We start from the raw sequence: 12,000 nt of genomic DNA, 5'->3' as shown, positions 1-12,000 counted from the left end.
AAAGCCAGGAGCACCAGAAACAAACCTGAAAGCTTGACTCTCAAATCCCCATCTCAGTCACACACACACACACACACACATACAACACACACACACACACACCACACACACACACACACACACACCACAAACACACATACCACAAACACACACAACACACATACACACACAACACACACACAACACACACAACACACACACACACACACAACACACACACACAACACACACACACAACACACACAACACACACACACAACACACACACACAACACACACAACACAAACACACACACAACACACATACACACACCACAAACACACACACAACACACACACACACACAGCATGTTGTTAGTATGTCAATATAAGATACTGCCCCAGTTACCTCTAACCACTTACACAAAAGCATACAGTTGCTCACATTTTCTCTAGTTCATTGGACTTCAAACAGGTGTGTCATTCAGAAGCACCAGCTACTACACCACAGCCATGGTCACAAGCTCTTCAGTAACAAATAAACACTGTTTTGCAGGATAAGCACTCTGAAATCTGATATAATCTTGACAGAGGTGTTTCTCACCCAAAAATTTTTAATATTCTTCACACAGCTAGGAATAATCTCTAAACTGTTGTTTAAAATAGGGTGGGCAGAGAAGCTAGAAGTGGCAGTTCACCCTTTCATCTTTCACAGAATACAATAAAAACAGCTTTCTACTGATATTATTTTATAAGGATATATAAGCATTGAAATGTAATTCTATTAGTTATCAACTAATAATGGTCCCATAATCTCCAGAAATAGTGTCTCCAGCAGGGACTAAGTTTTTAAACAGCTGAGCCTCTGTGAGGCATCTCAATATCCATGCAACACTCTCATCCTTACCCTCATGGGCTCATGGGCATCCCACACTGAAAAGTACATTTATACAACTTCAAGGATGCCTATAGCATATTACAGTCGCAATGATATTCAAAAGTTCTGAGACTGAGGGTAGTCAGAAATGAGGGCCCCGCAGTACCAGAAGCAAAGCTGTCCACTTTCAACGTATAGTGGCAAAGTAGATATTAGACATAAAGCAAAGGATAACTGGCAACAATCCACAACCCCAGAGGAGAGAGGTAACAAGGAGGACCCTAAGAGAGACATGCATGGGTCCCCTTAGAAAGGGGAAATAGATAAGATCTCCTGAGTATATTGGGAGCACTGGGGGTGGTTTGTGGTAAGGGGAGGTAGCAAAAGAACACAAGAACATGAGGAAATAGGATGGTCAAGTTGGGGTGGGACAGAGAAGGAGAGCAAGGAAAGAGATATCTTGATAGAGGGAGCCTCTATGGGGTTAGGGAGAAACTGGCGCTAGGGAAATTCCCAGGAACCCACAAGGATGACACCAGCTAAGACTCCAGGCAATAGTGGAGAGGGTGCCTGAACCGGCCTACCCCTATAAACAGATCGACGACTAGCCTAATTGTCATCATAGAACCTTCATCCAATACTAATGAAATTGGATGCAGAGATCCACAACTAAGGACTGGGTAGAACTCCTGGGGTCCAGTCGAAGAAAAGGGGAAGGGATTATAGGAGCAAAGGGGTCAAAGTCATGATGGGGAAACCCACAGAGCCAGCTGACCAGAGCTAGTTGGAGCTCACTGACTCCAGACTGACAGCTGTGGACTGAACTAGGCCTCTGAAAGTGGGTGACAGTTGGGTAGTTGGGCAGTTTGTGAGGCTACTGGCATTGGGATCAGAATTTATCCTTAGTGCATGAATTGGCTTTTTGGAGCCCATTCCCTATGGAGGGATACCTTGCTCAGCCTTGATACAGGGGGGTGGGGCTTGGTCCTGCTTCAACTTGATATGCCAGACTTTGTTGACTCCCCATGCATGGCCTTATCCTCTCTGAGCAGTGGATGGGGGAGAGGGTAGGTGGAAGGTTGGGAGTGAGTGGGAGGAAGGGAGGGAGGGGGAACTGTGGTTGGTATGTAAAATGAAAAACAAAACCCTTTTAAATATAAAAAGAAAAAAATAATTGGTACTAAAGATGTTTAAATATGAATTTCCTGTGGAATTCACACAGCAGCATCTGAGGACTTGCTCTGATAGAAGACCTGGACTGTCAGGTCAAAGGTTCACATGCGCTGAATTAGAACCTTTATTCTAAAAGCCATAAGTGGGTCGTCATGAAACTGCATTTGGATTTTCTGTTTTTCAGTTATCATACTTTGAACAGATGTCATCATCCTCAGTCTCTATTTGACTTCTTGATACAATTTAAAAACAAAAACAAAAACAGTAGCTGTGCAATCATAAAATGTAGGAAAACCATATGGCTAAAAATTTTCAAATGAAATACAATGCAATACTATGGGTCAAGGTAATCAGTAAATCTTACACAAAACATGATAAATGGGCTCAAGCTTTGCTTCTATGGGAGAAAACTTGTGTATGTGTGTGTGTAAGGTTGTTTTTTTATTTTGAGACAGTATCTCAAAACTGATGCCTGTGTTAGAGTGGAAGGGCCTCAGTTTACAGGCATGAACCTTCACACTTGGCTAAAAAGATGAATTTCAATGGGGAGTTTAGGAATAAAATAGGTCCACATTAAAATTTCATGTTTTTTAATCAAAATTGACCCAATATTTTGCTGGGAAAAAACAAGTAAACTCTATATCTCTATATAAAAATACTTACCATATAATAATCCTTAAATATTCCTGATGATCCAGCTAAGCTCTGAGTAGATTCATGAGGTGCACAAGAAGACCTCCTCCATGCAATGCTTCGCCAATCATAAAACATCTTCTCTGCTGGAAATGTGGATAGAGATTGAAATAATATTTATCCAAGAAGAGTACACACTGATCATATTGCTTAATGATACAAAGAGGAAAACAAATCATTTTTATGGGCTCACTTTTCTGTGTTAAAATCACATCTTGTCATCTCATCAGAGAGAGATGAAGAAGCGATAGCGCTCACAGAAAAAGACACGAATTAACTGGCTCCTTCACAGTAAAGCTTGTGTTTTTATTGCATGCAGTGTGCCCACCAGAAGGTTAATGGATTCATTTCCACCACTCATTCCTCCCAAGAACACTGACTTCCTTTTTAAAAAGAAGACTTTAAGCAGAATCCTATTTGTGAATGGCACATGTAAAAAGAAAGGGAATGCAAGGACAGTAAAGGAAAAATTCAGAAAATTATGATTAAGGACTAAGTTTTAAAACTGCAAAGTAAATGAAACTGATAACAGTGCTAAGGTGACTATTAATGAGAGAAGAAACAGTCAGAAGAGGCCTCAGTTCTTCCATGGGATTTCTGCTGCAATCTTGTCTTTGAATAAATGATGGGGAGATTAGAGACTCATCTAATTATTTTTTTCTCAAAACTATCTATTTTTTAAAGAGAATAATTAGTTCAATCTTGTTATTCAAGAAAGCCAAATGGTATCATATTTCCAACTTTCCTAATATTTACTCAAATTCTCTTCTAAAGATGTCAATTCAATAGTCATCTATAATGTATTACACAAGAATTTTGAGACTTCAGAAGTAATTGTTTTATTTAGTTGCCCCAGTTTATTTATAGAATCATAGGCTGAATGTCTTATAGGGAGCAAAAATGTAAATTTAAATCATAAATAGATAAATGTTATTGCAGAGATATAATAATACTCATGTACATTTTATTTTTAAACAATTGTGTTTGGCCTCTATCAGAAAGTTTAAAACCTCGTTAAAAAGGGATTATAATAAATCATATATTCCATTCCTGACTCAATATATACACAGGAAATTTTGGGGGGTCAGGAAAATTTTTAATGGAAGAAAAATTCACTAAGAAGCAGCTTACAGAGAACTGATTAGATTAAAAGTAACAAAAAATGTTGACCAGGAAAGGCCATATACTTTGTACTTTAACTGGGACTTTTATAGGCCCTTGGGAGATACAGGGTCACATAGAACCAATCAGAGGTTTGGCAAATCCTCACATCTTTTTTGTTAGCTTTCTTTTTTGAATATTCATTTTTATTTTATTTGTATAGGTGTTTTGCATTAATGTATGCCTGTGCATTATGTGCATCCATTGCCTATGGGTCCCAAAAGAGGGTGTCAGATTCTCAGGAACTGGAGTTACAGATGGTTGGCAGCTACCATGTTGGTGCTAGAAATCAAACCAGGTCTCCTAGAAGTGCTCTTAACACTGAGTCATCTCTCCAGCTTCCTTGTGAAGGTTTCTTAATGAATTCAAAGCAATATCCCACAATTCCTATTCTACCCCCTTTCCTTTCTATATGTCCACAATGAATGCTTGCATGTCTGGTTTCCAGCTTTTTAAATTCCATATGGCAGACCCATGTGATTGTATACTTGAATCTAGGTGGCAGCAAAAATAATGGCAACAGTAAAAAGTTTCAGAATGTATGACAACCTAAAATTAATTCAAAATCAATGTCCATGTTGTACTGTACACCTTCACCGCTCTTCATTCCTGCATCCTTGTGCACGCTCCAATTCCAGATGATTGTATGCTGTCAACTGAAGTTCTTTTACAATACAAAATTTTCTTCTCTTAATCAAAACAGCAGAGACTTCAATCCTTGGCATCAAGGTCGAGTTACTTTTCTTTGCGTTGTATTATATTAGAATTTGATTTTTAAAAAACTGTTTGAATTAGTTACTGGCTTGAGCATCGTTTTTTATACATTAAATAAATGTTGGCTTGGAAGTAGGAACTGTTTACAACAATTTCTGGCATGGCCCTAAACATACTACTGCAATTTTTCATTACACAATTTATGTGATGCAACGTTCTCAGCATTTATGAGTATAAAAATATCAATAAACTGCTGGAGACATGGCTCAGTGGTTAAGAGCACTGACTGCTCTTCCAGAGGATGTGGGTTCAATTCCCAGCACCCACATGCCATCTAACAACTGTCTGTAACTTGAAGATTTGACACCCTCACATAGACATGCATGCAGGCAAAAGCACCAATGCAAATAAAATAAAGCTAAATACATTGTTAACCAGGCAGCAGTGGCACATGCCTTTCATCCTAGTACTTGGAAGTCAGAGCCAGTCAGATCTCTGTGAGTTCGAGGCCAGCCTGAGCTATAGAGTAAGTTCCAGAACAGATACCAAAACTACACAAAAAAAAACCCTGTCTCAAAAAAAAAAAAAGAAAAGAAAAAGAAAAAGAAAATCAATAAACTCTGAAAAAAAGATAAAGATATTTTGTATCTTATAGTTGCACATATTCATCCAAGATTTAATTCTTTTTATAAAGTAAACAAGCACATCTATGTCATTATTATGCAATTTGCCTTAATCTTTTATGGTAAAGTTACATGTGTATCAAAGAAGTGTTTTAAAATAGACTTCCTCTTGATTTGTCAGTAAACATTTGATCTGTATGCCTGTTTTGTAGATCTCTGTACTTGGGGGTACAATTTCTGAGGCAAAATGGGGTTGCAAGTCCAAAAGTTTAAGAAACCTTGTTGCAGAGAACTGTACATCTCTTTCCAATCTCTGATTTCAGTTTGCAAACTTTTCTGGGGTGAGAACAATATTTTACATGGCATGGGCCTATGTTTCTGGCTCATTAGAATATGAGTAAAGTAGCTATGTAAAAACTGGTGAATCAAATTTGGCCTCAGCCCACACAGCAACAGCCATCCATCTGATTCTTAACAAAGGTGCCAAAATATACATTGGATAAAAGCCTCCTGGGCAAGTGGTACTTGGAAAAGGGCACATCCACTTGCACAAGAAGGTGACTCCTTTCTCCCCTGTACAAAACCGTTCAAAGGATGTAAGGTTAGAAACTATGAACCACCTCAAGATACCAGCAGAGGCTGAGATTTTCTGAACACTGCACATTCATAGCTGAGAAACTAACATCAACAAAATGACAAGGGGGTTTATATTAAACTTAAAAGTATCTTGCAGTATAAGCAACAATGGAGTTGAATGACAGCCTATAAAATGGGAGAGAAATCTTTGCTAGATACTCATCCAACAGTTATTTAATACCCAGAGTGTATAAAGAAGTAAAAAAAAAAAATACACCCAATAAATGGACAAATTATCTGAAAAATACACTTCAAAGGAAGGGCAGCAGGCCAATAGATACATGAAAAAATGTCTAGAATCTTGAGTTGTAAGATAAAAGAAAATTAAAACCACATAGAGATTCCATCTCATGCCACTCAGAATGGTTATCATGAAGAACACGGAAAATGAGAAGTGATGCTAAAGATGCCAGCTCGGGGAAAGACAATCCATTAACAGTAGGAATGGAACTCAATGTGGGTATTCCTCAATTAAAATAGAATTTTTATATGATACAGCTATAATACTCCTGGTATATCTCCCCCCAAAATATAAAAAAAACAAAATCAGCCTACTACAGAGATACCTGCACAACCATACTTTATTGCTGTATTAATCATAACAGCTAGGTTATAGAACCAGTATAGGTGCCAATCAATATACAAACAGTTAAATAAAATGTGGAGTATTCACAACTGAGTTTCAGTCAACATAAAGAAGAATGATACTGTGTCATTTACGAAGAAATATACGGAGCAGGGGATCATCATGTTGTATCAGCTTTCATATGCAGTATCGCTGTATTGGAGTCAGGAGAGTATAAGTGGGGAGAAAGCACAGGTAGACATGTAAAAGAGTAGAGTGCTGGAGAGAGGGGTCTAAGAAAGGGTAACTGAGGGTGTGACCATGATTAAAACCCTGTGAGATCCATGGCCAGGCACCAGGCTGAGCTCCGGAATCCAACTGATGAGAGAGAGGAGAGGTACTGCAGACGAGGGACATCAAGATCATGATGGGAGGACGTGCAGAGATGACCGGCCACACTAGTGGAAGCCCATGAACTGTGGACCGGTGGCTGTGGAGCCCCCATGGGACTGGACTAGACCCTCTGGATACAGAAGATGGTTGTTGGGCTCAAACTGGTTTAGGGGAATGGGGATCTGTCCCTGGCCTATGAGCAGGCTTCTGGAATCCAGTGCCTGTGGTGTAACACCTTGCACAGCCTTGGTGCAGTGAGAAGGGGCTTGGACCTTCCTAGGCTCAGTGTGCTGGGCTCTGCTGACTCCACATGGGAGACCTTAATTTGGGGGATGTGGGGGTGTGGGGTAGCTTGGGAAGGAAGGCCGGGGGGGGGGGGGGGGGAGAGGAGGAGGGGGGTCTGTGGGTATTAAAAAAAAATAGTATAAATTAAAAAAATTAAAATTTAAAAAAAAAAAAACCTCTGTGTGTGTTGTGTATGTTGTGTGCCTGTGTGTAAAGGTTTTAAAGAAACCCATTAATCTCCACAAAAATGACCTCAGCTAAGATTCCTAGCAACAATGGAGAGGGTGCCTGAACTTACCTTCCCATGTAATTAGATTGGTGACTACCCTAATTGCCATCATAGAGCCTCCATTCAGTGACTGATGGAAGCAGATGCAGAGATTCACAGCCAAGCACTAGTCCAGCTCCTGGAGAACTACTGAAGAGAGGAGGAGGGATCATATAAGCAGGGGGGTCCAGATCAATGGGGAAACCCACAGAGATGGCTGACCAAGCTAGCGAAAGCTCCCGGACTCTGGACTGACTCTGACTGGGAAACTTGCATGGGGCCGAACTAGTACCTCTGAATGTGGGAGACAGTTGTGAGGCTTGATCTGTTGTGGGCCCCTGGCAAAGGGACCAAAATTTATCCCTGGTACACGAACTGGCTTTCTGGAACCCATTCCCTATAGTGGGATACCTTGCTCATCCTTGATGAAGTGGGGAGGGGCTAGGGGGGAGGAAGTGGATGGGTAGTGGGATGGGGGGAATGTGGGGGGGATTGGGAGGAGGGAGGGGGAACTGGGGATGGTATGTAAAATGAACTAAAAAAGTTTAAATGAAAAAAAGAAAGAAAATAATCCAGTGTTTTAAAAAAATTCATTATTCTATACAATTACTACATACTAAAACAAGAAAATATAAAGGGAAAATTCAAAACAATACAGAATTGGTCTCAAGAAATTAAATTATATGGGCAAAGCAGGGGATCTTCCTGACCATCAATGGATCAAAGGCCCATATGGAACTAATATCACACAATTTATTTCTAAAGGAGAATTTGGAGCAATTTCAAATATTTTATCCTGTTTACCCACCAGACAGACTCGTGCAGTTGAGAAGGCCATGTATTATTTCTTCCAGTATGTAGGTATCACACTAGAAAATATAGCTATAACTTTTCCACTCCAGGAAGCAGTAAAGCCTCTACTAAAATCTTCAAGGCAATCATTCACACACTGATGTATGCTAATGACTCCCCCTCAGAAGCCAGCACACAAGGTGACAAGCAACAAATTCCAGTTTATTCCACAAAGTCAGCCCAAAGTTATAAGCTTATAGTTTAAAGAAAACCAGAGTCATATATCAGACTAAATTATCAGAAACTCATCAGGGTCAACAATCTTCTAAGATGATGCCACAGAGAAATAAAGACTCAGAGTCTAGGGTGTGTGTGTGTGTGTGTGTGTGTGTGTGTGTGTGTGTGTGTGTGTGCAGGCTTCACAGGAACATGTACCACATTAATAGGTGGGATTGTTAAAATATTTATCAGTAATCTCAATATTAGCCAACAAGACAGAGCAAAACACTCAGGAACTTAAACATCTTGGGAAAGATTTATTCCATATTTTGGAAAGAGACACATAAGTAGTTCAGAAGGAGCTGTAATTCCTGAACATTAAAGACAAGTGCTAAAGAACTCCTCATACTGATATCTTCCTGACTTTGCTTTTCTTTGAGTCTTATTTTAGGCTCTCTTTTTAAAAAGATGTTTCCATACTGCAAGTTCACATTATTCTGCTGTCTTCTGCATAGCTCACTGCCATATCTAAGCACAATTAAAAATGCTTTGCATTCTTCCTAGACTCCAGCACCAATTTGGCACTAGTTTGGCATTCCAACCAGCAAAGCCATAAAAGTGAAAGAGCCCATGAAATACAAACCCACCAGGGAACAGAAATGCTTTACCATTTGATTCTAAAGTGCTGCCTTTTCTTGGGACAAAATGTTTCTACCAGATAATTTTTCCTTGGTGTCTAATATCTTGATATTTATAATGGCAATAGTTTCTAAATATCCTCCAGTTGGAAGGGGCTTTTTATTTAATTTTTCCATTTTTATTCAAATTTATGTGCTTAACATGAGTCAATTATTTACATAGGTGGGAAATATTTCTAAAACCTAATAAGTATAGTTATTGTAGATATTTAAACTACTCGAATGATTAATAGAAAACTGGTAAGCTTTGTACCCAGAGATGTCACCAAGGCATGAGAGAACAGAAGAGAAAGCAGAGGGCCAAGGAAAAGAATTAGCTAGCACCCCTGCATTGCTCAGTTCATCTGGATGTTAGCAAAAGACAACTGCAATTCTAACTTCATATGCAAGGTTTCACTCAACCAAGAGACTAAATGCTTTGAATTAACAGCTCATGCAGCTGCTTCTGACAGAGCAGGATGCCCCAGTGAAAAGCCAATACATCTTTATTAGGACATGACGGAACCAAATGGGTTTAGTGGTCCTGGGTCCCCAGAGTCTCTTTAATGCTAAGCTCATTCTGTTTCCTTTCTACCAATCCTTTTGTATCAATTAATTCTTAGAGTTAATTACACATGCAGTTTTAATCTTTAGGTAATTACAAACAATTAATAGTTAGGAGAGAGAATTAGCAGTTCTTAGTTTGATTATCTATATAATTAAAAGGGGTGGTAAGCTAGAGTTGACAAATAGCATCTTAATCATTTGAATAATCAAACCTAAAAAAGTTGCTTGGGTAGCTGAATTCTATCTACTATATTAGTTGAATTTTAGAATAAATAACTAAAAAGTCCATTTAAATTAATTTACATATATATATCATTTATATATATATATCATTTTATAAAACTAAATAATGTATATATTCTAACATGACTAAAACTACCTTCTTTTGTTTGCTTAAAATGAACTGTTCTCAAATAGATTCAAGAAAAATAAAGATATGTGTGGAAGAAAAAAAAAACAATAATTTCCTCAACATTCTGAAGTTCATGCCTGACACATCTATAAAAACTGATTAATAGGAAAACATCCTATACATTTATCAAATCTCTATTCTCAATCTGAAAGATAGTAAGAAAAGGCTTAATACCTCCTAACAGAAAGTAAGAAAGAAAATGAAACATCTCTCTCTACTCACTCCATCAAAATCTACTTGGAATCCACAACTCTAGCAATGCAATCCTGACTCTGAAGAAGGTATGCTGCAACCCTAGTGTAAGGGAAAAGCTCATTGCAAAGGCTGAAACTGGAAGGTTTGGTGGCAATACATGAGGATTATAATTTTTTATGCCCTAAGTAGATAATGATAATTAAGAATGAAGAAACAGAGTGAGAAAGATCTTACCTCAGCAGAGCCAGAGTGTTCTAGGTATATATCTGAAAAGTATTGAGGACAGTAGAGAACAACACATCGGCACCCATCAACAACCACAAGTGGGTAATTGATATACCTGAGGTAAATGGGTAAAGCTGAGAAAAAAAAATCACATGTTGTACTGCAAACATTCACTTGGATAAAGCTCCTTCTCTTTATGCAGGCCTATATCCATGGTAATGTGACTTAACGTGTACTGAAAATTCAATTTGCAAAGCAATTCACAACACACTTCCTGATCTAATCTAACACTAACCCAGAGAGTCATGGATACCAATTCTGTCCCCATCTCACAGATAACTGACAGGATGTTGTGTAAACCTGGATGTGAATTTGAAGCCTACCTGATGGATACAGAAAAAGACCAATGGCTGATTCAACAGTGCCTGAAAAGATGCTGACATCCTCACACTTGTAAATGTTCCCTTCTATGTCACAAGAGATTTCTCAGATGTGATTATACTAAGGATCTGGAGAAGAAAGATAACCTGGGGTTATCCTGGTGGGCATTGCATGTAATTACAGGTGTCTTTATAAAGTCAAGTGATATATGAGAGCCCAAGAGGAACAGACTAATGATGGAAACCACAAGTACATCAGAGTGACTGGGACAGGGATTGTAACAGAGATGCAAGTATCATCCATAAGCCAGAAAGAGCAACAAAATAGATTCACCATTAGAGTCACAAGAAGGGACCAAAACTATAAACAAGCTAAGTCAGTGAAGCTGATTACATTTTTTCTTGCCTCTAAGATCATATTCAGAAAACAGTCATGACAGAATTGACATAGCAAGTGTTTTACCATTGTCTGAGTATAATCCAGATGTCCGGTGTTTGTTATTATAGCAACCACAGGAGACAAACACGGTCTCAAATAAAATTCCAGGAAAGGAACTTAAATAAAAAAAAATTTTAAACTTTTAAATTTTATTTTATTATTTTATCTCTATCATTGTTTTGCCTGCATACATGTCTATGTACCATATGCATACCTAGTGCCCTTGGGTCCTAGAAAAGAACATCAGATCCCCTAGGACTGGAATTACAGATGGTTGTGAGTTGCCATGTGGATGCTGGGTCCTCTGGAAGAGCAGTCAGTGCTCTTAACTGCTGCAGTGCCTTTCCAGCCTCCTCCAAAAAATATTCTGGTAGACCCAGGGTTAAATTTTTAGAAAAATATTTGGTATTCTCATTATAAAAAACAATAATTAAAGAAAAAATAAGACTATCAAAACTAGTAAGAATTGTTAGAAAAATAAAATTAGAAATGAGCACTTTTGTAAGACAAGAAAAACAAAGAAATAAAATGTAAATAGAAGACTTCAAATGTAGTTTGGAGTCAGTGGGAGGGTTTGAGAGCATAGAATACCAAATTACTGGACTTGGCAAGCACCCCTGGGATGCAGATGATGAACATCCAAAGATGAAAAGGACAGGACGTTAGAACATACTGAAGACAAAAATAAGTAGCTCTGTAATGAACCACACATTACTGAAGATGAAAT

General features: G+C 38.4%; 1 protein-coding gene across 1 annotated transcript in view; it reads right to left on the bottom strand.

Moving 5' to 3' along the window:
* Iqcm (IQ motif containing M) overlaps positions 1–12,000 on the bottom strand; it is a 402,626-nt gene that overhangs the window by 278,059 nt on the left and 112,567 nt on the right. Inside the window, exon 6 of the mRNA XM_036187564.1 lies at positions 2,693–2,808. Coding sequence (XP_036043457.1) covers positions 2,693–2,808 — 116 coding nt within the window. The remainder of the gene's footprint in view (positions 1–2,692; positions 2,809–12,000) is intronic.

Source organism: Onychomys torridus, chromosome 5, assembly GCF_903995425.1.
Source record: "Onychomys torridus chromosome 5, mOncTor1.1, whole genome shotgun sequence".
NCBI classification, from domain to species: Eukaryota; Metazoa; Chordata; class Mammalia; order Rodentia; family Cricetidae; genus Onychomys; species Onychomys torridus.
Note: the sequence above shows the minus strand (reverse complement) of the source record. Positions and strands in the feature narration are given on the sequence as shown.